Below are 27,248 nucleotides of genomic sequence, written 5' to 3'. Positions count from 1 at the left end.
TCCAGATTCCTGTCCCGACGAAGGCATTGCACATTTTTTCATACCTTCTGCTTCAAGAAATAACCTAATGACTCTATAGTGGTGCATGAACTAAAAGGTGATGGATGGTGATTCCTCACCACCGCAATTTAGCTGTTGGGTCTCCTAATCTCCTGTTGCCCTTTAAAAGGGCAAGTATATAAGGTATTTTCTCCCTCCTTCCAGCATGTCTTCGCGGTGTAATTGTTAGCACACTCAGCGCATATTTCGAGAGGTCCGGGTTTGAGTCCCGAGGAGGGCAGTGCTCATTTTTCACATCTCTATCAAAATAACCTAATGACTCTAAAAATTAATCTTAGCTTGCTTTGTCAACCTCGAGTAAGCAATAAGCATTTCTTTGTTATAATAAACTCCATAAAATAAATTAAAAGGTTTTTCACTTGGCTAATAACATTTGCTAAAGATGCATATATTTTTATATTACGTTTCAAATTTCAGCGATCTTGCACTCTGTTTGAGATTTAATGTTTCTAAAGCTCCTTTTACAAAGTAGTCAAAACTACTTTTTTTTTAGGGCCTGCTTTACACTTGAGGCTTAAATCTAATAAGATGTTACTTTGGCCTTTCTTGCTGCCGAGGTCATAAAACTGTTCAGTAATGTTAACTCCTTTCGAACTTCTACTATTATGCATGCAACTTTCTCTCATTTATCATTTTGTGAATTTCATTCATTCTTAAGTAAATAAAATAGAAAAATCCACATGTAACCAACCTGTTCTCTGGGATATGATTGGCCTTATTTGGTTCGTTCACTGGATTACACCGAAGCACTCGACAGCTATCTGTATAAGGGAAGGGATGCCTTCATCAAAGACTTGCTCAGTAAAGGTGGCTTATACCGACGTTACGACAAAAACCATGAAAGCGCCCATGAAGCCTGTGATTCGAACCCGAGAAAACTACCAGTGTTCAGCCACTTTAGCGCTCTCCGCTGGTGGGCCCGTAAAAAATAGACTGAGAAAAATGATTGAAATAACCGATTTAATTTTCTAACCAATGTTTATCATTCGGCAATACATAAATTAAAAATTTTAGGTGATTGTGAATAAACTATATTGCAGTTTTCTCCAATGTTTCATATTACAGTTTTACATGGATTTTTCAGTGTTTCATTTTACGATTTTACATGGAATTGCAGCGTTATGGAATTATTTCTCATGCATTTATTTCGCTCCGTTCATCGTTCTGATTCTTTATTCTGCCAAAGAGAAGCTTTTGCACTTTAACAAAAAGACACATAACATAATTATGAAAAAATTTTCGGAAACAATTTTCTTAATTTTGCTTTGAAAATATTCATGGGTAATCATTTTGATCACTGAAAGAAATATGAAAAACATATTTCCTACACTGTAAATGTCAATACCCTGTATGCCCTTATTCTTTTAAAAGTATGAAAGATTAATCTTTTTAAAATAAATTAGAAAATGTATTATGTTTATTTATTTTGTATTTATTATATATATGTATATCCATTTCACTTAAAATCAAGGAAAAATCAAGCTTTGGATATAACGATGGTTTTGAACGAAATCCGCCTACTAAAGAAAATCGACGTATAATTCTTTATAGACATTTAAAATTGTTTTGAAAAATATTTTTGATAATTTTATATTTTCTAAATTTTAAATCATACATTAAAATTCTACTCAACAAATATTAAACAGAAGCCTAAAAGTGCTTTCTCTCTCTCTCTCTCTACGGATACCACGAAAATGCAAAGATTTAAGAAATTATCTCATCAGACTTCACTTCACATTGCAGCTATAAAATGGATTGTATGTATGGGTATTCGGAGAATTTTTTAACTGCTAACGTAAACAAAATCTAGTTTTATAAAGAAAATTTTCTCTACAGATATACTTCCTTTGCCCGGTAGTACGAAGTAATATTTGTTAAAATTATGTAATCAAACGCAACTAATATATCTCTGATTTTTTTTTATATTATAATAACGTAATTATGAAAAAAAAAAGTTTTAAAGCTTTATTATTGGTATAACTTCATCTCAAAATCTAATAGTAATGAATCATATTCTAAACATCTAACAGTAATGAATATTATGAATGAATTCATTATTATTATTTCATTAAATTATTCATTACTGTTATTTTATTAATGAAAATAAATTATCAACTATTGCATTCCGACTTGCAGGCATACAAAGCTAGTTCATATTTGTTATATTTTGTCATGTTCTGTTCTCTTTTCCTAATTTCTAGTAAAAACAAAGAATTCACATAAAATTCACAAATTATTACTGAGATTGATCAGAATTTGTAAATGTCATATAAACATTGTATACATTTTGCTCTTAATATATAAATGCAGTTTAGTTTAAATTAAATCAAAATAAACCTCGAAAAAGTCGCAAATATAGTAACCTATTCCAAACTATTGTCCAGCGTGCGACAAACATGTAAATTTTACTGCATCTATGGAGGGGACAAATGACCACCCTAATGACTTTTCTCATTAGGGAACAGTAAAGGAGGGGGAAACAGTTTTTTGGATTGTGTCGTCCTAAAGGTTATATTATGAGAATTTAAGCCCGGTTTTAGAAGGTTAAGCAAGTAAGTGGCAGCAGAATGGATGAAAAGGGTCTTGCCAGCAAGAGAAGTTATGCAAAGAAAAGGGAAGAGTGTCGTGGTACTTCAAAGGAAGAGTGTTAGTAGTCAGAAAAGTGTTGGTTCTGAGTTTTGGTTAACAATTAATTTGATTGGACAAGAGTTATCTGCATTAAAACATTATGTAACATAGAAAAATATGGAACCTGAGAGAAAAGATGAACCCAGGGGAAGATCACAAATTTAGAATGTTAATTTTGAGGTCATCATTTATTTTTTTAAAACAGCTGTCATATTTTGTTATATCTTGCATATGCCATCTCTTACATATATATATATATATATATATATATATTAGAAAACTTTTTCATATACCATCTCCAAGGAACAGAAATTCAATTAAAAACATGTAACAAATTTTTAGTCAGTATTTTATTTAGTATTTTAAATTAGTATATTGTAGACTTTTGTTGCAGTAAAAAAGAAAAATCCTGAATCTCAAAAACGACCAAAATTGAAAGTAAAAATTTTAAATATTGAAACTCTTTTAGTTATGTTCTTCATGATCAACTTAAATTTAAAAGATTATCTTACTAATTTGATTTTGTTTATGAAGGTTCTTTTGCCTTAAATGGACTAATTTCTTTCTATTGATTGAGTATTGTTCGTGACTTATGATCTGGCTGTAGCAAAATAATAATTTAGTCCTTGCTTAGAAGAAAAACGGAACACTCTCACTTAATTTAGTTGTTGTTAATTAATAGTAGGTTGGTTTGTTCCCCTTGACAGGTCAATTAATCTGCAGTCATTGACAAAAATTACCTTTTCAACACTTAAAATTTTTACTTTTGATTTTGGTCTTTTTGCTATTCAGGATTTTTCTTTACTGAATTTTGTGGTCTTTACTGCAATAGAAGTCTTGAAAATACTAATTTGAAATACTGACTAATTTTTTTTTCTTGTAATAATTCATGAATTTAATTTTATTTCTCTTCCTTGAGGATTATATCTGAAAATTTTTCTAATAATAAATTATTGGTTTATTACTTTGCAACTTTAGCGAAGGTTGTAGGCTTATTAATTTACTCATAATTACTTTTATTTAGAATTTATATACATATAACATTGATCGTCATTATTTTTAAAATCATAAATAATTTAGTGATAGTTTTCCATAAAAATCTCTATGTGAAAAATTAACTTTCTTCAAGACATCTTTCTGACAGTCTTTCTAATTACAAAATATGCTGGTTTCACAAGGCACAGTGGTGACATTATGAAATTTGTTTCATACTTGGTGGGCATGAAGCTATTAACTGAAGCAGAAATTGTATCTATGTATTGTATGTTTGTTCAAATGACAAAAATTATGCTGATTTTTCAATAAATATCTGAATACATTCAGGCTTATTTTTTGTTTTTATATTATTAAACTATGAGATATTTTATTAATTATTTATTACATCCTGAATAATAAAAAAATGTGAATTAACCCAGAAAGAAAGTTGAAAGTATGGAGAGTCCAGATCTTCCTGGGTGGTTTTGAATTTTTTTATTTGTATCATAGTACAGTGTCAGACAGGTATGAAAGAAGAAAAACAAGTTCACAATGATTGTTGCAAAAATATAAAAGTAGGAAGTATAATTATTTTGCTAAATTATTTTGAACATAGTACAGAGATTGGGATTGGAAAATTCATTAGTAAAATTTATGTGGAGTTATTTGTTTCTCATTCAGTTCATTCTAATTCATTGTAAATTGTATTATGGTAAAGTGGAAACATGCATGGATTAAACTATATAACTGTAATCTGGTTGATCACATCATCCCTGAGATAGATGCTAGACCAGGGGTCCCCAACCTTTTTGTCCCTAAGAGCACATTCTAAAATATCTGTAGGATGGCGGGCACCATTTACTTTTCAAGATGAATTATGGTCACATAGAGTTAATAATACATCCTCATAAAAATAAAAATAATAATAATAATAAAAAGATTGGTCGCATTTTGCTTTTTGTTGGTATCTGGGTTGGGCACAATTTCTATTTCATTGAAAATGAGAAAACTTTCACATAAAATTTTATTGAAAACTAAAACGTTTTTATTGTGATGGCACTGCAGCAGATGCACGTTTAAACGAATCACGACATGGTGCCCGTGGGCATAGGGTTGGGAACCCCTGTGCTACACAATGTTGAAAAGAGTTGTGAAAAGGAACTATGCGGAATTCGCAAAAACATTTGTATCCAATTCCAAGATGCTTCTATTATAATTCAAGCACAATAAACAATTTGCCATAATATCTTAAAGTTTTTGTGAACAAGCAGCTTCATATAAACTGAATGTTACATTGCTAAAATATGTGTGACAGCATGACATTCATATAATGTTTTTGAAATGGTATAAAGCTCAGTGGCATTGGCAACTTGAAAAAAAATTTTTTGTAGTAGATTGATAAATTCTGTAATGCTATCTGACAAGCCATGGGCATGTGTGGATGTGAAGATTGCTGGGTAACTATCAGCTGTATTTTGGTGATGGAAGTATCATAGATTGGGCAGTTTATCATGATTTGGATTCAATCCCCCGGTTCCTCTGAAGTAAACTGAAAACAGAGAAGTGTATCTTAATAGCTGGACATTTCCAGGCTGCCTATATTATGACAGCAGTTTAATTTTATATGGGCCTTTCCAATTTGAACATGCTTATAATATAATGTCATACAAAGTTGGTTTGCTAACATGTATGTTGAAAAATCAGATTGGCTTGTTAAATACCCATTTGTGAGTTCAACTCCTGTCCCACAGTGGTGACAGAGCTTTGTGAATTTAATTACTTTGAGTGTATCTTAACATTGTGTTCTGTTGATTGTGCAAGAAGGGTTGACTTGTTTCATTTGTTCTGCATATGTCGCGCCACTATCGAACTCCATGAGAGGTAAGTTTCTCTGTTACGGAATGGCAACGAGAGAGATTGTTGTTCAAAAAGATGGATGATCGAACTGCGTTGTAACGATCATTTTTGAGGATGTTGCGTACTGTAAAATGAACTTATTACACTGTGTTAAATAGTATTAAAATGCTATATATTAAAAGATCTTTCATCTGATATAAATTTTAACAAACCGCTCATTATTTTCTCTTAAACTCACAATGTTCTCGACATTTCTGGCGCCCCCGGGTGGGCGTGTTTGTTGGGAAACATGTCGGATGAAAGAATAGATAGGGTAAGTTGATTACCTTATACTTCCGTTTTGAAGTTATTGATTATTGTTTTACTGAAGTTTAAAATACTTTTCTTGCCTAATTTTTATCTGAATATTTTAAACTTAAGACAAAATGGAAGTGATGAAAAGAAACAAAACTGTGCAACGTTCAGCTTTTACTAAAGCATATAAAAGACTAGATGATCTTTTAAATGATGATAATGTTGATTATGAAGAAGCAGAAATGTGCTTTTATTTGTTCAAGAAAAAGGCAGAAACATTAGAATTGACGCACAGTGCTTATTTAGATACTATAACTGATGATAAAGAATTCGAAACAGAATTTGAAATAACAGAGGACTATCGAGAGAAGGCTGTTAGGATACAGTTAAAATCGGAACGATTTCTCAATAATATTAAGAGTAAATTAAACGAAATCCAAAATACATCGTCAGAGAGTAGTCAGAAATTAGTTACTGATGAAAATACATGTAAAACTTTGTGCCAACGCCTACCGAAAGTAGAACTTTATAAGTTCGCAGGTGATTTAAAAAATTGGCTTACGTTTTGGAATCAGTTTAAAAACATACATGAAAATAATAACTTAACGAATGCAGACAAATTCCATTATTTGATACAGTCAACAAAAATTAAATCAGAAGCTAGAGATATTGTAGAATCTTTTCCGGTGACGAACGAAAATTATCCTTTGGCTATAGAAAGCCTTACTGAGAGATATGGGCGTAAAGAACTTTTAATTGATTTTTATGTTCGAGAGTTAATAAAACTTGTTTTGGATAACGCAGCGAAAAGGAAGCAGGATTCTTTGAGTAGTTTGTATAACAAACTTTCAACACAACTTAAAGCCCTGAGCAGTCTTGGTGTAACGACTGATCAGTGTGGAACAATTTTATATCCTCTTGTGGAAAGTGCTATTCCACGTATTGCGATCGTTTGAAAGACAACAAAAAATTACTGAATCTGAACGAAACATTTCGAGTCTTGATGCAATAATTGAATTTCTGAAAAGCGAAGTTCAGTCAGAAGAAAAAATAAAATTAAGCAGAGCGGATATTTTTTCTAAGTCTGATCGTAAGCACTTGGCAACTAGCCAAAATATTCCTTCCGCGTCGGATTTGATGAATCATGAAGCAATACCTTCTTGTTCGTTTTGTTTAAAAGATCATGAAATGCGTAATTGTAAAAAGGCGTTTTATATTCCGTTAGATGAAAAAATGTCTGCGGTAAAAAAGAAAGGTTTATGCAGAATATGCTTGGTTAAAGGTCACCTCAGTAACCAGTGTCGATCAAGTGTTAAGTGTCAGATTTGTTCAAAAAGGCATTTGAAATTTTTTTGTCCTAGTCTTGAATGTAATAAGTTTAGTGAAATGCATAACCAGGAAAATGATGAGAAAAAAGAGAAAACAATCGATTCTTTGCATTCGCGTGCTACGAATGAAGTTTTCCTTCAGACCCTAGTTGTGAACATAGAGGGTAAGAATAAAAGGCATAAAGTTAGATTAATGATTGATACGGGTAGCTCAAAAAGTTATGTTTTAAAGTCTAATGCAGAAGAAATGGGTTTTGACTTGCAATGGGAGGAAGAATTTAGTCACTCTTTATTTGGTGGAAAGAAAACTGAATTTTATAAACATCAATGTTACAAGATTTATTTGAGTAGCCTTGATGGTAAATATTCGTGTAAATTAGATGCTGTAGACCATGATGTTATTTGTAATGATATTTCAAGCATAAGATACGGTTCTTGGATTCGCGAATTAGGAAATAAGGGAATACGCTTAACCGATACCCAAGGGAATCCAGGCCCTATTGAAGTACTGTTAGGGGCAGACGTTGCAGGGAAGTTATTTACTGGCAAACGAGAAGAACTAAGAACAGGTTTAGTGGCTATAGAAACAATATTGGGTTGGACTTTGATGGGTAAAGTACCTCAATCCGAACATCAGCACAATGTAAATATGACTATAGTTTCTATGTTATCTCAAGAAGACCTGCCTATTTCATCGTTGTGGGACTTAGAATTATTGGGTATCCGAGATCCTGTTGAACAAAAAACTAAAGAAGAGTCAAGAAGAGCTATTATGGTTCATTTCCAAGAAACAGTTCGTCAATTAGAAAATGGTAGATACGAGGTTGATATGCCTTGGAAGATTGAGCATGCAGTCTTACCTGACAATTATGACCTATCTTTGAAAAGACTCGAATCTACTACGAAGAAGTTGGAAAAAATCGGATATCGTGAAAGGTATCATGAAGTCTTTAATGAATGGCTGCAGGAAGGAGTGATTGAAGAAGTTCCCCAAAAGGAGTTGTCTTTACCCGTTGTTCATTACCTTCCACATCGTCCAGTCATTAAGGAAACGTCCTCACTATCTTCCATGAAAATTAGACCCGTTTTTGATGCTTCGGCAAAGCTTTCTAATCAGCCATCTCTAAATGATTGCTTAGAGACTGGAATTAATTTGATTGAAACTATTCCGTCTATTCTAGCAAGATTTCGCTTACATGAAATTGGTGTGATTTCAGACATCAGAAGAGCTTTTTTACAGATATCTCTAAATGAAAGAGATCGAGACTTTTTACGATTTCTTTGGTATGGTGATGATGGTAGAGTGAAGACATTTCGTCACACCCGTGTGGTATTTGGCATTACTTGTAGTCCATTTTTGCTGATGGCGGTTATTGACCATCATTTATCCAAAGAAACGTGGAAAGAAAAATATTCTGAAGAATTTCTTAAAAAATTACAAGATAGTTTTTATGTCGATAATTGCGTAACTAGTGTACAAAATAATGACGAACTAGAAATATTCATTGAATCTGCAACTAATGTAATGAAAGAAGGAATGTTTGATCTCAGAGGATGGGAAAGTTCTGGCATTCCTGCATTTTCAGAAAGTAAAACATCACCGGTATTAGGACTGGTTTGGGACAAAGATTTAGATACCTTGGAAATAGACACCGAATTTTTGAAATTTGATGAAAGAGAAAAAGTAACTAAAAGGAAAATGCTTTCACTAGTTAGTCGAGTATTTGATCCCATAGGTTTCCTTGCACCTGTTATGATTCAGCCTAAGATTTTGCTGCAGGTCGCTTGGAAGAGCAAAGAATCATGGGATGGTGAAGTGAATGATGAAATAAAGAAGAATTTTTTAAAATGGGCAAAACAACTGAAATACCTCAAAAATATAAAAATTCCAAGATGGTTAGGTGTGATGAAGGTATCCAATTTAAGTATCCATACTTTTGTCGATGCCAGCAAGACAGCTTATGCAGCATGCATTTTCTTAAGAAGTGAATCCAGTATGGGTTCAGTGACTGTTCAATTACTTCAAATCACGAATAACTCCAACGAAGACTATTACTATACCACGACTTGAACTAATGGCTGCTACCATAGGGGCTAGGATGTTTAGTTCTGTGAAGCAAGCTCTAAACTTCCCAACATCAAAACTTACTTTTGGACAGATTCTTCCACAGTTCTTGTGTGGATAACTCGTCGAGAACAGTGGTTGGTATTCGTTACAAACAGAATAAGTGAAATTAGAAAATTGACAATTCCGGAAGATTGGTTCCATATTTCAACTGACCAGAATCCAGCAGACATTTTGTCAAGAGGTTGTGGACCTAGGCAACTTCAGAAACGCAAGTGGTGGCAAGGGCCAGCCTGGTTGAAGAATCCGAAGGAGCAGTGGCCAAAGTCAGCTGTAAATATTAACGAAAAAGAAGTAGAGATAGAGAAACGAAAGTCAGTCATCTCTGCTAGTAACACAGAGCTAGAGTCAATTCCATTACAGTTAGCCAGAAGATTCTCTAGATTTTCAAAGATGATTAGGGTTATGGCTTGGATACTGCGTTTTCAACCAAAGGCCAAGGACTTTAGAAATGTAAGGAACTTCAAAATGAAGAACTGTTAAATGCACAAAGGATTATTTTCCGTGTAATACAAAAGAAAAGTTACTCTAATGAAGAAACACGAAAAAATTTGGAAGGTCTTCTAATATTTGAAGATGAAGAAGGAATTTTACGATTAAAGTCCAGATTGATAAATGAGGAAGAATCGAAAGATTTTATTTCTCCAATAATTCTACCATCGAAACACCTGGCAGTGAGAAGATTTATAGCCCAAGAACATATTGCTAACAAGCATGCTGGGACATTAACTCTACTGACTATTTTACGGGAAAGATTTTGGATAGTGAAAGGGAAAAGAACTGTCCGGAGTGTTATCAAAGAATGCTTAACATGTAAAAGGCAAAAGGTAAAACATCTTGAGGTACCTTTTCCGCCTCTTCCAAAAGACCGAACAGAAGTAGCAGCAGTCTTTCAAGTATCAGGTGTAGATATAGCTGGACCTCTGTTGACTAAATCTAAACAAAAGGTGTGGATAGTACTTTTTACTTGTGCCGTATTTAGAGCTGTCCATCTTGAGCTAATACCTTCACTGAGTACCAACGACTTCATCCAAGCTATGCGTAGGTTTATAGCCAGAAGAGGACGAATTTCTGTGATGTATTCAGACAATGGTACTAATTTTACAGGACTAAATAATGCTCTGAAACAATTAGATTGGACTACAATTGAAAGTGAATTTAGAGTCAACGAAATTCGTTGGAAGTTTAACCCACCCTCCTTTCCATGGTGGGGAGGCTTCTGGGAACGCTTGATTGGGATTTTGAAAGATCTTTCGAGAAAAAATCTTGGACGCTCCTGTTTGTCTTACGAGGAATTGCAGACTCTCGTCTGTGAAAGCGAATCTATCATGAACAGCAGACCGTTAACTTACATATCCGAGGAACAAGATCTGAAGACCTTGACCCCCTCAATGTTTCTTCAGGACATTCCATTAAATGATGTTCCTGATTTGGATCAAATTGAAAAGACTAATATTGTTTTGAGATGGAGACATATTCAAAAGGTTCGTGAAAATCTAAAACGAGGGTTTAAAAGGGAGTATCTGGGTTTCCTTCGTTCTTCAGTTAACAAAAGAGAAGATAAAATAAATGTAGGTGACATAGTGTTAATTGGTACAGATGATAAAAAAAGGCTCCATTGGCTGCTAGGGAGAGTACTGGAACTCTTTCCAGGAAAAGATGGAATCATCAGACTTGTGAAACTGCGAACTGAAAAGGGAAACATATTAAGACCAATCCAACGACTGTATCCTTTGGAATTGACCCCAAATTACGAGCAAGTCGTATCGGAACCTCAGAAGGTTCCGGAAGTGGTAGCTGAAAATCCTGAGCTTAATACTGACTCTAATGAAACTGTTCGCGTGTCTCCCTCAGGACGAAAAATAAAACCAGTTAAAAGACTGGATTTATAAACTTCTAAACAAACTTTTGAACTTTCTGTGTTTGAACTCTAAAATATTGATTTCTATTTGCATTCTAATATATTGAAATATTTCTATTATTATTATGTACATTATTGTTATTTCAAAATTGTATGTATGTATTATCATTATATTACTGTTTTGAGTTTGTATCCCCAAACTCAAGGTGGGGAGAATGTCGCGCCACTATCGAACTCCATGAGAGGTAAGTTTCTCTGTTATGGAATGGCAACGAGAGAGATTGTTGTTCATAAAGATAGATGATCGAACTGCGTTGTAACGATCATTTTTGAGGATGTTGCGTACTGTAAAATGAACTTATTACACTGTGCTAAATAGTATTAAAATGCTATATATTAAAAGATCTTTCATCTGATCTAAATTTTAACAAACCGCTCATTATTTTCTCTTAAACTCACAATGTTCTCGACAGCATAGTTTTGTTAAATTGAAGTTTTTAATAAAAAGCTCTATTAACCGCTTGTCTGGTTATCCCAAGTTAACTTGGTCATTGAAAATTTGTCTAAAATAATTATCACAACTCGTTATACATGGTTCGTGACAGCAGAGTCATAGCTAGGGTTTTCAGCACCCTGGAGTAACTGAAGGTTTCACGCACCCTCTCTGTTTGTCAAAAATGGAAAACATTTCGTTCTGAAATTTCATAACATCAATCTGATATCCCTGGATGGATGCCCACAACATATGTCCCATTTGCATCCCCCTAGCTATGCCACTGCATGACAGACTTTTTATTTATTTTGAATAAACTTTCAATATGTTTTATAGTTTTGATGATGACTTTAATGATGCTTTATTACGAGAATATACAAGTTTTATGGCACATCTCTTTCAACGCAGCATCTGGGCACCATCCACTAATGTTTGAGGCTATATTTATCTCTGTCGAGCTCTAATTAGGTTAGTAATTCAGCCTGTTTTGCAATTTGGCACATAATACACGATTCAGAGCTTGTAAATTTATTCTTCTAGAACTTTATTTAAAAATCGTCTAGAAATGCATTGTTTTTGCTCAAACTGTAATGTGTAGTGCCATTTTTCAAGGTCAGTTCGAACTAAAATTGTGTGGGTTTTCACATTTTATTTTTCAGTTATTTTTTTCACATTTTCTCTATATAAATAAATATTCAGTTTATGAATATTAAAATGTAGAATTATTTTGAAATTATTTTTGTGTTCATTCTTAACTTTGGGTAATTTATTTTGCATCATAAAATTATTACAAAATATAAAAAATTTGGAAAAATATTTGTAGAATCTTTCATGTCTTATTCCACTAATTAAAAGTACCCAGTTAAAAAAGCGTAATTTTTTGCATGGAAACTAAAAAACAAAGTGTTAATTAACACATTGATTGCCGCGTGCATTTGACATGGATTGCCCATGATGCCAACTTGAAATTTTTATTATGCGATGTGTATTATGTTGAAATATTATGTACAGAAGATAGAGTGAGTTATATAATTGAGTTTATTGCATTTTTTGTGGTGATCCCCAAACATCTGTAGACCATTTTTGCAATTTATAATTTAAATGCTTATGATTTATTATTCTTCAAACCATTTTTAAATAGTACCTAACAATGGTACTATTTAAAAATTTATCAGCGTCAATATTTACTCTAATTATGTATTTTACTATTGGTCACATCGCCAGTCACCTGTGACCCCCCCCCACGGCAGTCAAGGTGTTTAAGGGGTTAAACCTTTTTCTGAGTAGAGTGTTATTTTGCTGGTAGACTGGGCAATAACTCAACAACTGGTAACTACAGAACCAAAATTTGACTTAGAAATAGTTAGGTTCTGTACAGACTTTTGCTGCAACTTTCTGAAAATTGATCAGTAGTCCTCCTGATAGAGTGATAGGTATTACAGCAAAAGGTAGATTTGCATCTTCTAATTTATTTGTAATAAAACTAAAATGCCATAGTGTCAGTGTTTTTTATTTGATGAACAGTTTTACAATATTTTTGCCATCTTTTGTAATCTAGATTGTCAGATCCATAAAGATAACCTTTAATCATCTCTGAACTACTTAACTGATAAAGTTAAAATATGTATGAAGGTTTCTATAAATTAGCATAATATAGAAGTCACCCTGAAATTTTTTAGATATGCACAGAGCATATGTGGCAGGAAAAAAAAACAGTGGTTAGATTTGAAAATATGAACTATTTTAGCCTAGCAGACGATTTTTTATTTGCCAATTGCAAGTAGTTTAGCTTATAATAAATTTTAGGCAGAAGGAAAAATGGAGTTGACTTGAGAACTATCATGCTATGATTTTAAAGTGAGGTTAAATCAAGAGGAATACATTCAACATTTACAATTAGCATTTGGAAATAAAGGTACATCTCATGCTACTGTATCCGAATGGGTTATAAAATTTCACAGAGGGCGCAACTCTATTCAGGTTGAAGAACACACATGAAGGCAGTAATCCCAGCTAATGTGTCTGCCATATGGAAAATGTTAATCGATGATAATTGCTACACCTACTAAGTGATACAGAAGAAACTTAATCTACTGCCATACATAAAGTTGTTCATGGAGAATTGCATATGGAAAAACTAGTTTGCTGCTGGGTTCCTTATAATTCAACTGAGCACCAAAAAGAGGAGCATGTCAGAATCAGTAAAGACACCGTTAAATTAGTTAAAAATGGTGACCACTACATTATTTCTAAAATCATAACTGGTGATGAAATGTACATACCATTCTTCATTTGACATTCTAACACGTCAAGAAAGTAAAGTATGGGTCTTCGAAGATGATTCCACGTCCACAATGGTGAGAGACAATGTGTCAAGAAAAAAGTAATGTACGCCATTGTAATGGAACATAATTTAATGTTTCTATATAATTATTAAGATTTCCTAAGTGGCAACATGATGTAATGTTTTGAATAGTTATTAAGCTTTGCCGTGTGGGAACGAGTCGAGCTAAAAATGCTGTTACTTCGAGCGTTTTTTGATAAGCGTTGCGTAAGCTTTATTTCTTAAAAGTTTGTTATATTTTCATGTAAAAAATAAGTTACATGTTGCAAACAAGATTGGAAATTATAAAATAAATGTACTGTTTCTTTTAAGACCAAAATAAGCATTTATTTCACATATGAAATGCTCTGGCTGATCAGTTTTGATTTTGTTTATTCATCAAATACACATTAAAAGATTGGTGACTATAACATTGGATTATGGAAGGAACATCAACGCTGGAAACTTGCAAGGTGAGTGTCAAAATTCCACCTTTTTGGCCAGAAAAGCCTGAAATTTGTTTTTTGTTTTTTTTTTTTTTTTTTTTTTTTTTTTCCAAATAGAAGCTCAATTCGAAATTAATGCCATAACTGTTGATAGTACCTTAACTAGAGCCAAAATATGTTGAAATTATGTAGTATCTTAACTAGAGCCAAAATATGTTGAAATTATTTGGTATATAATTACAGATAAAATATCTGGTAATAAATATGCTTTAGTTAAAGAAAGACTGTTAAACACATTCAAAGAGAGCGAAAATAAGCAAATTAAGCGCTAGTCACTGGCCTTGACCTTGGGGATATGAAACCCAGTCAGTTACTTCAAAAAATGAGATCGCTCGCTACTGATGATATTTCAGATAAAGGACTCAAAACATTGTGATTGGAAAAAATGCCTGACTCAATAAAACATATTTTACTGGTTTCCGATGAAGGGTTAGACAAAATAGCTTTAATGGCCAACAAAATAATGGAAATGAATTCAAAGCCTGAAATTTATTCCTCTGGCAAAAATTTAAGTTGCATTGGTGAGTTACTGCTAAAAATTTCTTCTCTGGAAAAACAAATAGAAACTTTAAGTGTTTCTCGCCAATCTCGGTCTCGGAATCGTAGTAGCGATAGATACAGAGAGCAAAGTAGAAGTAATAAACGTAAACGATGTAATCCAAATGGAAAGTATTGTTATTACCATTACATGTTTGGCTCAAAATGCATTCCTGAAAAGAGTCAACCTAATTGCTCCTGGGGTCAAAAGAAGTCGGAAAACTTAAACCAGCAGCGGAATTAGCGACTGATTTTGCTGCAAGTTATGTTCAGGATGGCTGCGAACACCAAATATTTGTGACTGACAAACACAGGAATTTGCATTTTCTAATTGATTCTGGCGCAGATGCTTGTTTATTACCTGCTACAATAAATAAATAAATAAATAAACTTCAAAGTGACTTCAAATTATATGCCGCCAATGGCACAGAAATTCCCAATTATGGGGTAAAATTTTTAACTCTTGATCTTGGCCTTCGTCGAGCTTTTTGATGGCCATTCATTATTGCCAAAATTAATAAAGGCATAATCGGAGCAGACGTTTTGGACCATTTCAAGTTATTAATTAATTTAAATAACAAAAGATTAATCGATGGTGTAACTAACCTTACTACTCAATGTGACATTACATCCATCTATAAAATTAATGATATAAGTTTAGTTTATAAGTTAAAATATCATGATCTGTTATACAAGTATCCGATTATTACAAAACCTAATCTTTTGATAACAAATGTTAAGCATCACATTTTAACTGAAGGTCAACCGGTGTATTCCAAGCCAAGACAGCTTATAACACAGTAAAAAGTTACAGATTGCCAAACAAGAATTTCAATATATGTTGGAAAACAATATAATAAGACAATCTACATCTCCATGGGCTAGTCCTCTCCACTTAGTCTCTAAAAGAGATGGAAATTTTCGTCCCTGTGAAGACTATTGAAGACTTATTGCTATAACTATTCCTGACAGATACCCTATCCCTAGGATTAATGATTTTAACCACATTTTAAATCTCAAAAAAAAATATTTTCCAAAATTGATCTTTTCAAAGCCTCTTTCCAAATTCCTATAGCCGAAGAGGACAAGCAGAAAACCGCCATCATTACGCCATTTGGCCTCTATGAGTTTAATGTAATGAGCTTCGGTTTGCAAAATGCACCAGCTACTTTTCAAAGATTCATACATGAAGTATTTCAAGGTTTGGACTTTATTTTTCCATATCTCAATGACATATTAATTGCTTCTGCCTCAGAAGAACAACACAGACATCACTTGAAACTTGTTTTCGATAGATTAGATAAATACGTTTTGAGAATCAACATTTCTAAGTCGATCATGGGTGTTGATAACTTAGAATTTTTAGGATATCTTATAACAACGGAAGGATCTCGTCCTCTACTTGAAAAAGTCAAAGCAATATTGGATTATAAATTACTAGAGACTATCCAAGATTTGCGAACTTTCTTAGGGATGCTTAATTTTTATCGGCCGTTTCTGAAAGATGCTACTAAGACACAAGCAATACTTCATGAATACCTAAAGGGTGCTAAGAAAAAAGATAGAAGAAAAATTAAATGGTCAGATGAAGCTATATTTAACTTTGAAAAATGTAAACAGGATTTGGCAAACGTAGCTCTTTTAAGTTATCCCAATTCAGATTTGCCCTTGTAACTATGCACGGATGTATCTGATTGGGCTATTAGTGCAGTTCTCCAACAGTTTGAAAATGGAGCATGGAAACCTTTAGTGTTTTATTCAAAAAAATTAAATAGCACTCAGAAAAATTGCAGTTCTTATGACCACGAGTTACTGGGAATATATCTTGCAATTAAACATTTTAAACATATGTTAGAAGGTCGCGATTTCAAAATTTTTACGGATCATAAACCACTAGTTTGTGCTTTCAGACAAAAGAGCGGAAAGGCATCACCAAGACAAATGCGCCAATTGCAATACATATCTCAATTTTCTACTAACATATGCCATATTAATGGAAGTGAAAACATTGTCGCTGATTAGTTATTCAGAATAGCCGATGTCTATTTCACTCATTGATTATGAAAAATTGCTGACAAACAAGTTAATGATTAAGAATTACAAGATTTACAAGCTCAAAATAAAACATTAAATTTCAAAAGTTATTTACTTCCATCTGGTAAAAATCTGTGATGTGATACGTCTTCTTCTAACATTAGACCATTTATACCCAAGCAGTTTAGAATGGATATATTTCAACAAATCCATGGCCTCACTCATCCAGGAATCAAGGCGACAGTTAAAGAAATAACGTCCAAATTTATTTGGCCAAATATCAAAAAGGATATACAAACATGGAGTCGTGCCTGTATTGGTTGTCAAAAAAATAAGGTTTCATGTCATACAAAAACTGAATTAGGAACTTATCAGCCGCCTGATGAACGTTTTACTATAGTTCACATTGACTTAATAGGTCCATATTTACCATCTGATAATTTTGTGTGTTGCTTGACTTGCATTGATCGCTATACTGGTTGGATGGAAGCCATCCTTTGCGTGACATAACATCAGAAACCGTTGCCAGAGCGTTTTATGAAAATTGGATCGCCCGTTTGGAGTTCCTTACCAAGTTATTACGGATCGTGGAGCACTGTTTACTTCTGAGCTATTTCGAACCTTGGCAATTATATGTGGAGTCAAAATTCAGCACACAACTTCCTATTATCCGCAGTGTAACGGCAAAATTGAGAGATTTCATCGAACTTTGAAAGCTGCTATCAAGCCACCTGATGATATTCCATTAAGTGGCACATGATTCCATTAAGTGGTCCGAATCCATTCCAACAATTCTTCTAGGTCTTGGGGCAGCCTTAAAAGAAGACTCTGCATATTCCATTGCACAAATAGTTTACGGGAAAACAATCAAACTTCCTGGAGAATTTTTTGATAAACCGACAGTTTCTACAACACCTCAAACATTTTTGCATAAATAGCAAAAACAAATGGAATTGTTTAAGCCCTCTGCGGAACAGCGAAAAATGATTCCTAAAGTTTTTGCCCATAAAGATCTAAATGTGTGTACTCATGTTTTCCTAAGAACTGATAGAGTCAAGAAACCCTTAGAACCTAGTTATGAAGGACCTTTTAAAGTACTTAAAAGAATGGAAAAATACTTCTTGTTACAAATCAGGTAAGGAAGTAAACGTTTCGATTGACAGGCTGAAGCCAGCCTATTGTTTAACATCAGGTGAGAAAAGGCTGGAACCAGAAACTTCTGAGACCCAGCCCAAGACTCTGTTAAAATCTGAGACCCATGATGAACGACCTGGAGTCTCACGAACTGGACGACTAATAAAATGTCTTTTACGTTTTAGTAACAATGTTGAATATTTTTTCTAACCTCTAAGCGTTGCGTAAGCTTTATTTCTTAAAAGCTTGTTATATTTTTATGTAAAAATAAGTTACATGTTGCAAACAAGACTGGGAATTGTAAAAATAAATATTCTGTTTCTTTAAGACCAAAATAAACATTTATTTCACTTATGAAAAGCTCTGGCTGATCAGTTTTGATTTCGTTTATTCATCAAATCCACACCATTTCCTTCAGAACTACAGGACTGGTCAAAGCCATTAAGCTAGAAGGACAGAAGACAATCACAACTAACTGCAACACCACTAAGTGACTTTCAGAAATTCTTCAAGATGTGAATGTTAAGGCCTCATTTAATTGCAACACTGATGGTCCCTGAAACAGCGATCGTGACATCCAGCAGTAGTGATCACTTTTGAAAGCCATGGTGTACACACCCGTGTACCTGGGCCACAGGCCTACCCCTATCGAACAAGAATTGGGTATTTTCTCATTATGGGTGCATTAACAAGTTAGAAGTTCAATAATTTTCTTAACCAATTTCCCCCCCCCTCCTACCCGTATTCAATTGAAACACTTCCCTACCAGTCGAACTTGTAGGGGTTGCTAGAGGTTACTTGAAGCGAGATGCCGTTTATCATGTGGTTGGAAGTTGCGTTTTTTCAAAGTAACCAATGATAGAGCTCCTAGATATTCAGGCTGATGCATCAGCCATGTCGTAACCATTCTTTAGGGTTGCAGTTCAGGTTTGGTGTGCCCTCTTTGTCTTTTCAGCACTATTTTTCAAAGTTTTATCTATGAAAAGTCTTCAAAGGGTATAATTTTATTTTAATTCCTTTATGAAAATAGCTAAATGATACATTCTCACATAAATCACATTAACATATGAAAAATATAGGTCAAGTAAATTTTCCATTGAAACTGAAAAAAAAAAAAAAAAAAAGTTATTCAAAATACGTTTTAAAGCAAAAGAAAAGAAAAATGTACACTGTAGTTCTATTAACAACTCATAAAATACAATGGAATGTATTCTAAAAGGAAAATTATATAATACATAATGATATGAATTAAATATATATAATAAATCTCTATAATGAATAATGTTCATAACTATATAATAAATGCCAATACACATCACATCATTTTACATAACACTGCTATGAAATGAAGGATAGTTGATTAGAAATATACCTTTTATATTTATTTGGTAACATAGAAGAGTTAAAAAGACATAAAGATGACAAGAAGTTATGGAAACAAGTTATTTAACTTCAGAAACAATAAGAAGCCCTTTAAGTTATTGCAATATCATAAGACGCTGATTACTAAGTAAATATCATTTTTTCATTCTTTTACATCACTAATAAGTTTTTCATTAAAAATTTTAGTAGTGAATTGCGAAAACAGATTTATTATTGGCGCCTTTGATCAAAGGTCACTCAAAAATAAACTTGATTTAGCAAATTTCTAAAAACGTTAAAATCAAAAGTATTAAATAACAGTAACATATAATTATTTTAATTACACATTAACCCCTTAACTACTGCAAAAAACCTACAAAATTCATTTCCCAGTACCACGGTTTTTCACACAGGCTCGCATAGTTATGCGATCTATTAGGGGGAAAATAAGTGCAAGTTTTACTTTCTAAAAACTGTTTACTTTCACAAAATAAAGAATAAAAGAAAAAAATAAATGCACAAAATTTAATGTTTTGAATAAAAGTATAATAAAAATATGTAAGTATAATAAATATGATGTTTCCCTAAAATGGAGTTTCGATCAATTCATTTTTAGACCAGTAAAGTGTAATATCAGGTTTGAGTGTTATACGTTGTGAAATCAGTATGCCTAAAAAAACATATATTTTTTCTGAACTGGTTGAATGCCACGATTTTGTTCTTGATTTTTCGTTTGCAAGTTGTTGGTTTTATATACTCGTCTACAAAATGGTTACTTTAAGTAACAACATGAAGCATGAGCAGTTCATCAAAAAATAATTCAAAAAAGATAAATGGGTTTGAAACATCCGTTGTATCTTTCTTTATTCCTGGAACCTACTACAAAAAGTAAAGAAAAACGGAGGACACAGAATTAAAAAAATATGTTTTAGTCAAACAACACCAGCCAATACCGCGCTGTCATTACTTAAACCGCTTTAGACACATCCCTCTCTCCAGTTTCTCCCCACACTTCTCTGAAATAGTATCGTCCTTTGCATACTTTATGAAGGTCATTGTGGTGTTGCATTCCAAAGCTTTGCGAATAATTATACGGGTAGCAGCGCAAAGCAAATGATAGTATTTTGGAAGGGCGTATATATACGCCCGGGGCAGTTAAGGCATCGTCTGAGCAAGGCGTATGTATACGCCCACTGCAGTTAAGGGGTTAAGGAAGCATTTGTCTGATAAATTGTAATTCTGATATGATAACTGAATTAAATTTAAAATGAGTAACTACACTTGTACAGCATTTTAAAACATATTTCATGTTCATACATTGGAAATAAATTGACAGGAATTGCAGTTAAATGTCAAAGACTGGAAATATAATCTACATGATATATAAAATACAGTCAAAATTAAATTGATGCTTTCCTTCTTCAAAATGAATATAAATATATATATTTTACTTTAAAGGAAACATTATATAATGCATAATTTTAATCATTGCTATCTGATGTTTATTTATTTTTATTTTATTTATTTGTTTATTTTATTATTATTTTTTTTTTTACATTGGTGCCAACTGACAGATTTGGCAACAATATAACAGAGTAAAAAAATAACATACAATTTTAAACTATGAATCCCACATTAAAATTTTAATAAAAAGTGCATGTCATAGTTATATTCATGCACAAAACTGAAATCAAATGTAAAATATAATTCTTTAAACTTTATCCATTTGCAATAATAATAATAAAATAAAATCACACCGGCATCAACTTATCGATGTTGGTATTTGTGTATTGACTATACTGATACATTCTGAAATTCATTTTGTACATATAAATCAATTTGTCATTAATTAGCAATACTTAAATGAAAATACACATTTTGCTGAAACATGAACACTCATTTTTTTAACAATTATGAAAACATATGAAGCTGAACTTATTTCAAATGTGCACACTCCTGTGCTCAACATCTATTTCAATGGACAAGAATTAATGACCCATTTTCTTTGTATTTCTTCATTTCTCTAAAAACAGAACATACTGGAAGTTATTTCTGGAATGGTATGAATAATTTGATGCAGTGTATCCAACCATGTTTCTTGGAATTAAGTCACAATCCATCAATACAAATGTAAACAACACGATGCTAAATCAATGTCCACTAGCAACATGTGCGCTTCATTTGGATACAGCACAGATGATGAGTCGTCTCCCTTAGTTAGGATCTTATACGTGCTATACTTTGATATAAATTGCTGCCCATCCAGTAGATCTAAAGGATTGGCCTTGAATTTAAAGTACCTTAGCACACTTGAATTCTGTTTTCTTGAAAGCACAAACAACACAGCCAACATATTGATTCAATCGTTTTTGCCGTGGAATGATGAGTTTGGAGTGATCGCTACGAGAACAATCGATCGTGAGCTCGGAGTGATCATTATGTTTCAATTGAATACCAAAACGGGAAAATCAATCACGACTAATGATCACTAACAGTTGAATGAGGCGTTTAGAGGACTCGTGCTAAACCATGACAATGCATCTTCTCGTTCAGCAACATTGATAGTTCTTAAATAAAAGAGCACATGAAAGTGATAGAACTGAACCCTATTCACTCGATCTAGATATGTGTCACTTTTGGCTATTTTTTAATCTAAAAAGGAACTTATGTGGATGTCATTTTCATTCCAAAGATGAGATTGATGAGGCCATAAATGCGTTTTTCATCCATTCCAAGAAATCAATAGCTTGAAGCATTTAAACTTTGGAAAATCCCCCTACAGAAGTGCATTGATGTAGAGGAGACTACTTTGAACACTCCTAAAATTTCGTAATTATGACTTTAAAAACCTACGTGTATCTCAAAAATTTCAAAGGGGCATTTGTAAACATTTGTTTGCAAATAAATTATTTGTAGTTTCCATTATTTATATAATTTGAGTCTAAGGAAACAATGTCAGTTGATGTAGCTTTTATTTTAACAAAGGTGCTTTCACTTAACTAAAACAAGTGAATCAATGTTATGCTTCCTGACACTCAGTTTTACTTGGTATGTCATTTTCCCAATTATATAATTTTTTAGTTTACTTGGCTTTTGTTGGTATCTGAGTATTTATTTTATAGTCTTTATAACATTGGAAAGAATACAGTAATATAAATGTTACTGTATTTGACATTGTAATATACATTGGAAAGACTGCAGTAATATAAATGTTATTAAAGGATATATACAATTTTGAAATACAGTACAAAGTCCGTGATCCGGACTTGTCAGGACTTCGGCGATTCCGGATTAGGTGTTTTTCCGGATTATAGATCATCAATTTAAATCTGGTAAGATGGCATGCAGAAATTATACTATTAAAAATATGAAACCATAATTTATGAAATAAAAAGCAATTATAATCTAAAGGATATCAAATTTTACAAAAAAAAAAAAAAAAAGGGTTAATATTTATTTGTTTACTTCATTAAACATTTCTTTCAACGCGCATGCACGTGTAATGTATGCGCATTCTCTACGCGTATGCGTAAAATTTGTGGCTTTGAGGTCTGGATTATGGACTTTGTGCTGTATATATTACTAACATAGCCTATATATATATATAATTTTTGTAGTTTTTAAAATTTTTTTAATAATAACATTTATTGTTTAAAATAAATTATTAATATAGATGCAAACACTGGCATTATCCAAAAGATCTACCGAGCACAAGTGTTGTCATTGTTTTCCATAATGAGGGGTGGTCTACTCTTCTACGTACTGTACATAGTGTTTTAAATCGATCACCTCCAGAATTCTTGAAGGAAATAGTTTTGGTGGATGATTATAGTGATAAAGGTAATAACTGGGACTATCAAAATATTAATGACTTGTAATATTCAACAGTAGTAGCATTTTATGTTTATTATATGTAAAAGATGTATAAATATTTATATATTATATCATGTTCATGTATTTTAAAGTTGTAATCAGTTCATGTATTTTAAAAGTAGTTTCAAGTTTAAAGGGTATAAGACATTTGTTTTCCATTTTGAATAGTTAAATATAATTTTCTTATTTTATAATAATTCTATGTTTTAATTGGTTATATTATTATTTATCAGTTGTTTTTTGTATGGGATTTGATTTATATTTATGCAAACTACACAAAAGCAAGTACAGCTAGAATGTTGTATTGGGTACTTATGTATTAACTAGTATCTGTCAAAAATACCTACCCTTTACTCTTGATTCTCTACATGGTGTTCCATATTCTTCAACAGAAATTGGAATTTTTCCCTAAGCCCAAAGGAACAGTTTCCCGAAAGGGCTATTAATTTCATTTTGCACTATCCTCTATAAAATCACTTTTCAAATTGTTCCCACCAAATGTTAGAGCCCTGCGTTATATTTAAAGAAATTAAACAAAGAATTTGCATGAATGTATATGTGTTTCTCGCATTGTGAAAAAACAACGGTACCTAGAGGCATCAAATGTTGAATAACGTAGTCTTCCACTCGAATAGGAACATCTGGAAACACAAATTTGGAATCTGTTTTATTATCTATTTCGTATTTTGTAAAACATTAATAAGTTTTTGTTTAACAAACTCAACAATTTCAAGGGAGCAATAGCAATACTGTACAGGGGGCATTTTTATCTCCAGTATGCGGGATGCATGTAAGCATTCTGTACACCACACCACACATTGGGAAAAATTCCTCCTCATGATTGGATATGGCTTCCGATGGCATTATTTCCTCTACGCTTACGAACACCTTGACTTTGCTTGGGCTCAAAGATACACTTCTATAATGTTTGTTTACATTTTGGTAGCATTACTGAAAGGCTATTACGAGCATTGTATTTTTGTTGCTATGAGATTATATTTCTTACAACACTGTGTGGTGAATTTAATATAAAAAATGTAGTGATTTTTCTCCCTAGAGAGGAAAAGTATTATTTTTTCTTGTGCTAACTCTGTAAATGTGTATTAATATTAAGTTCAGAGATTTTTAATAAATATATTAAACTAAAACCATTCATATTAAAAGTGTTGTGATTATTAATTAATTATGTCATGTTCATTATATATCCATTGTCTGCTGATGCAATCTGCGAAAGTGTGAGACAAGTCAGTTTTCAGAAATAGCAAAAACGACCTTGAAAGCTAACATTACACAAGTACGCAATAAATTCACAATATTTGTAATCAGTCTTAAGTAAAATTTATTTTTTAAGTTAGGCTAATAAAGATTTGGAACAGAGCAATAAAGATACATATTTTAAATCAGATGATATTACTTTATGAATATTGCCCATTTTTAATGTGTAAATCTTTGCATAAAAATAGTATTTGTCAGAGAAGGAAGTTTCAACAGGAAGCCATCTGCAGAATGCTGCAGCCAAATTTTTTCTTTTCAAAGGAAACAAATGATAATTTTTACACTTCCGTGTCACTGAGGTGTGTTAGTCAATGAAAACAAAACCATAAGAACCCCGCCTAAATGTCATTACACCAAGAGGAAACGATGTCATCTGAAAGTATGTCCAATCACAAATATGGAATTTTCCCTATGTGTGTGGCTCGGTAATGCAGGCATATATTCGTGCGGGACTGTGCATCGTAAATTTTAAAGATATGTTCTTTTTAAATGTTTCGTGATATTGCTGTTGAATTGAATTTTATGGTTTAACTACGAAGAACATGATCTTTAATAACACACAAAATGTTTAAAAAAAAAAAAAAAAAAAAAAGCTTCTTTGGGCGTAATATAAAATCCAAAAGTTTTCAGATTTTTTATTTTTATATGTTTATTATTTTATTTTTATGTAATAATATTTTTCTGTTTTACAAAAATACTGGTTACAGTTCCTTGATTATTAAGACAAAACATGGTTTTAAAAAAGAGTTAAACTGATAGATCAGGACTGCTATTTTCTTAACAATCTACCAGTGAATGTTGTTCAACAAAATTTGTTTTAATTTTATACAAAGTTTTTGTGTATTTTAAGATCAAATTCAAGTTTCTCTTCTTCAGATCATCAGGAAGGGAAAATCTCATGGACTGCAACATCATTTACTTAGTCAAATATGCATTGCATCTACAAAATTTTAGAACTTTATAGATACGAAAATTTAGGATTTTGTAAACTTTCGATTATCTATGAACTACAAAGTTCTAATGAAATCAAATTTGAAGAAAACTAAAAAGTAATTCTTAGATTTCGTTATAAAATCCTTGTAAATGTATACAGTGGTTGGAGCATTTATGCAGCTAATTCATGTAGCTTTTTTTTTTTTTTTTTTTTTTTTTTTAGTTAGGAGGAGGGCTAAGAAAAAGTGGAGATAGCTTCTTTTATTTCAAGATGAACTTTAGAATAGTTAGATCAATTATTTATCTGTATAAATATATATAGTATTTGTCTGTGTGTATGCGTGAGAGTGAGTCTTTTTGCCTATGGAAAGTTTTGTTCATCTCATGATTTTTTTCTGTGGAAAATTTTGTTCATCTCATGTTACTGCATTTTGCATCGTGTTTATGAGATTTCTCAAGAAATGAACACTGAAACTTTATCTGATTAAAAAAAAAAAAAGAAAGTATGTTCTGGAAGTTGTGAACAGACAAGAATGATTTAGATGAAGAACTGAGAATTGGCTAAAGAAAAGTCAGTTAGACAGAGCTCCATCTTGTTGCACATAAAAGACCTGTTTGGTGTATCACTGTACAGGTTTTGGATTGCAAACAAAATCCTTGTCCGAAGAGCATATCAAGACATGCCTCACCAATCATAGTACTATCGAAAAAGGAACCAATCAAACCATGTACTAAGAGACTATGGCACATAGCAACCCCGGTAGATTCACTGCCATGTCCACTTGAGTGTGAGGGTTTTCAGAACCCCTGATATTGACAAATATCAATAGATTTTGTCAGATAGACACAATTGTGGTGGTTATAGTACTATTAAGTTTGAAATGTGCTTTATCAGGCTGCAAAAACTTCCCTGCGAATTTGTCATCCTCACCACCATATGCTGAAACAATTCACACTACTCACAGTACCATTCACAGTCTGTGTTGTTCTCATACATCGCATATAGTAGTTTTGGAATGTACACTTCAGGATGTACTTTGTACTCTTCAGAATGCATCTTTTGCTTGACCGGCTCATCTCACTTTCACATGCTCCCTGGTAAACTGATTTTTGTGGTGATCGGGTGAAATGTTGGTGGTCAGGTGAAATTTTTGCACTATAGACTTGTAGCTGTTCATAATTGGCCATATTTTTCCTTGTGCACATCTTAACAGTTTTGCCAGCTTTGAATTTATCGTGAATGCAGGCAATTGTTCAACGCATTGGTGTGGTGTTCCAAATTCTCTCTGCCACTGCTGTTGTACCACATGAATATTCTCTTACTTCTAGTACCACTTCAATATGGCCTTGCATTCAACAAATGAAAAACAAATCTCAGCCATTGTTGCTATTCAACTGTCTTCTGCTACACTGGCTAATATGACTGGCTCATTCCAACAACAACCACCCGCTCCTATGCGAAATAAACTGCCAGCTTCGCCTACCATAACAACCTTTCTTCAGGTTGTTAAATGCATCCTCACATTCTTTTGTCCACAAAAGCTTTTACTTGCTCTCTGTCAACTTATGAAGGGGTCTTGCAATGGAAGAAAAATCCTTTATGAATCTCCTATAGTAGGTACAAATCCCTAGGAATTTTCTCAGCTGATT

At 32.7% G+C, this 27,248-nt stretch overlaps 1 protein-coding gene across 2 annotated transcripts in view; it reads left to right on the top strand.

Moving 5' to 3' along the window:
- Window positions 1-27,248, top strand: part of Pgant7 (N-acetylgalactosaminyltransferase 7) — a 154,905-nt gene that overhangs the window by 58,968 nt on the left and 68,689 nt on the right. For both annotated transcript variants that reach the window (XM_085818678.1, XM_085818677.1), the window contains one exon: window positions 23,191-23,357. In XM_085818678.1, the coding sequence (XP_085674804.1) occupies window positions 23,191-23,357 (167 nt within the window). The remainder of the gene's footprint in view (window positions 1-23,190; window positions 23,358-27,248) is intronic.

Source organism: Stegodyphus dumicola, chromosome 6 (genome assembly GCF_044657685.1).
Source record: "Stegodyphus dumicola isolate Sdum_Otavi_A_Nest chromosome 6, ASM4465768v1".
Taxonomy (NCBI): domain Eukaryota; kingdom Metazoa; phylum Arthropoda; class Arachnida; order Araneae; family Eresidae; genus Stegodyphus; species Stegodyphus dumicola.
This window is presented reverse-complemented; position numbering and strand designations above follow the sequence as displayed.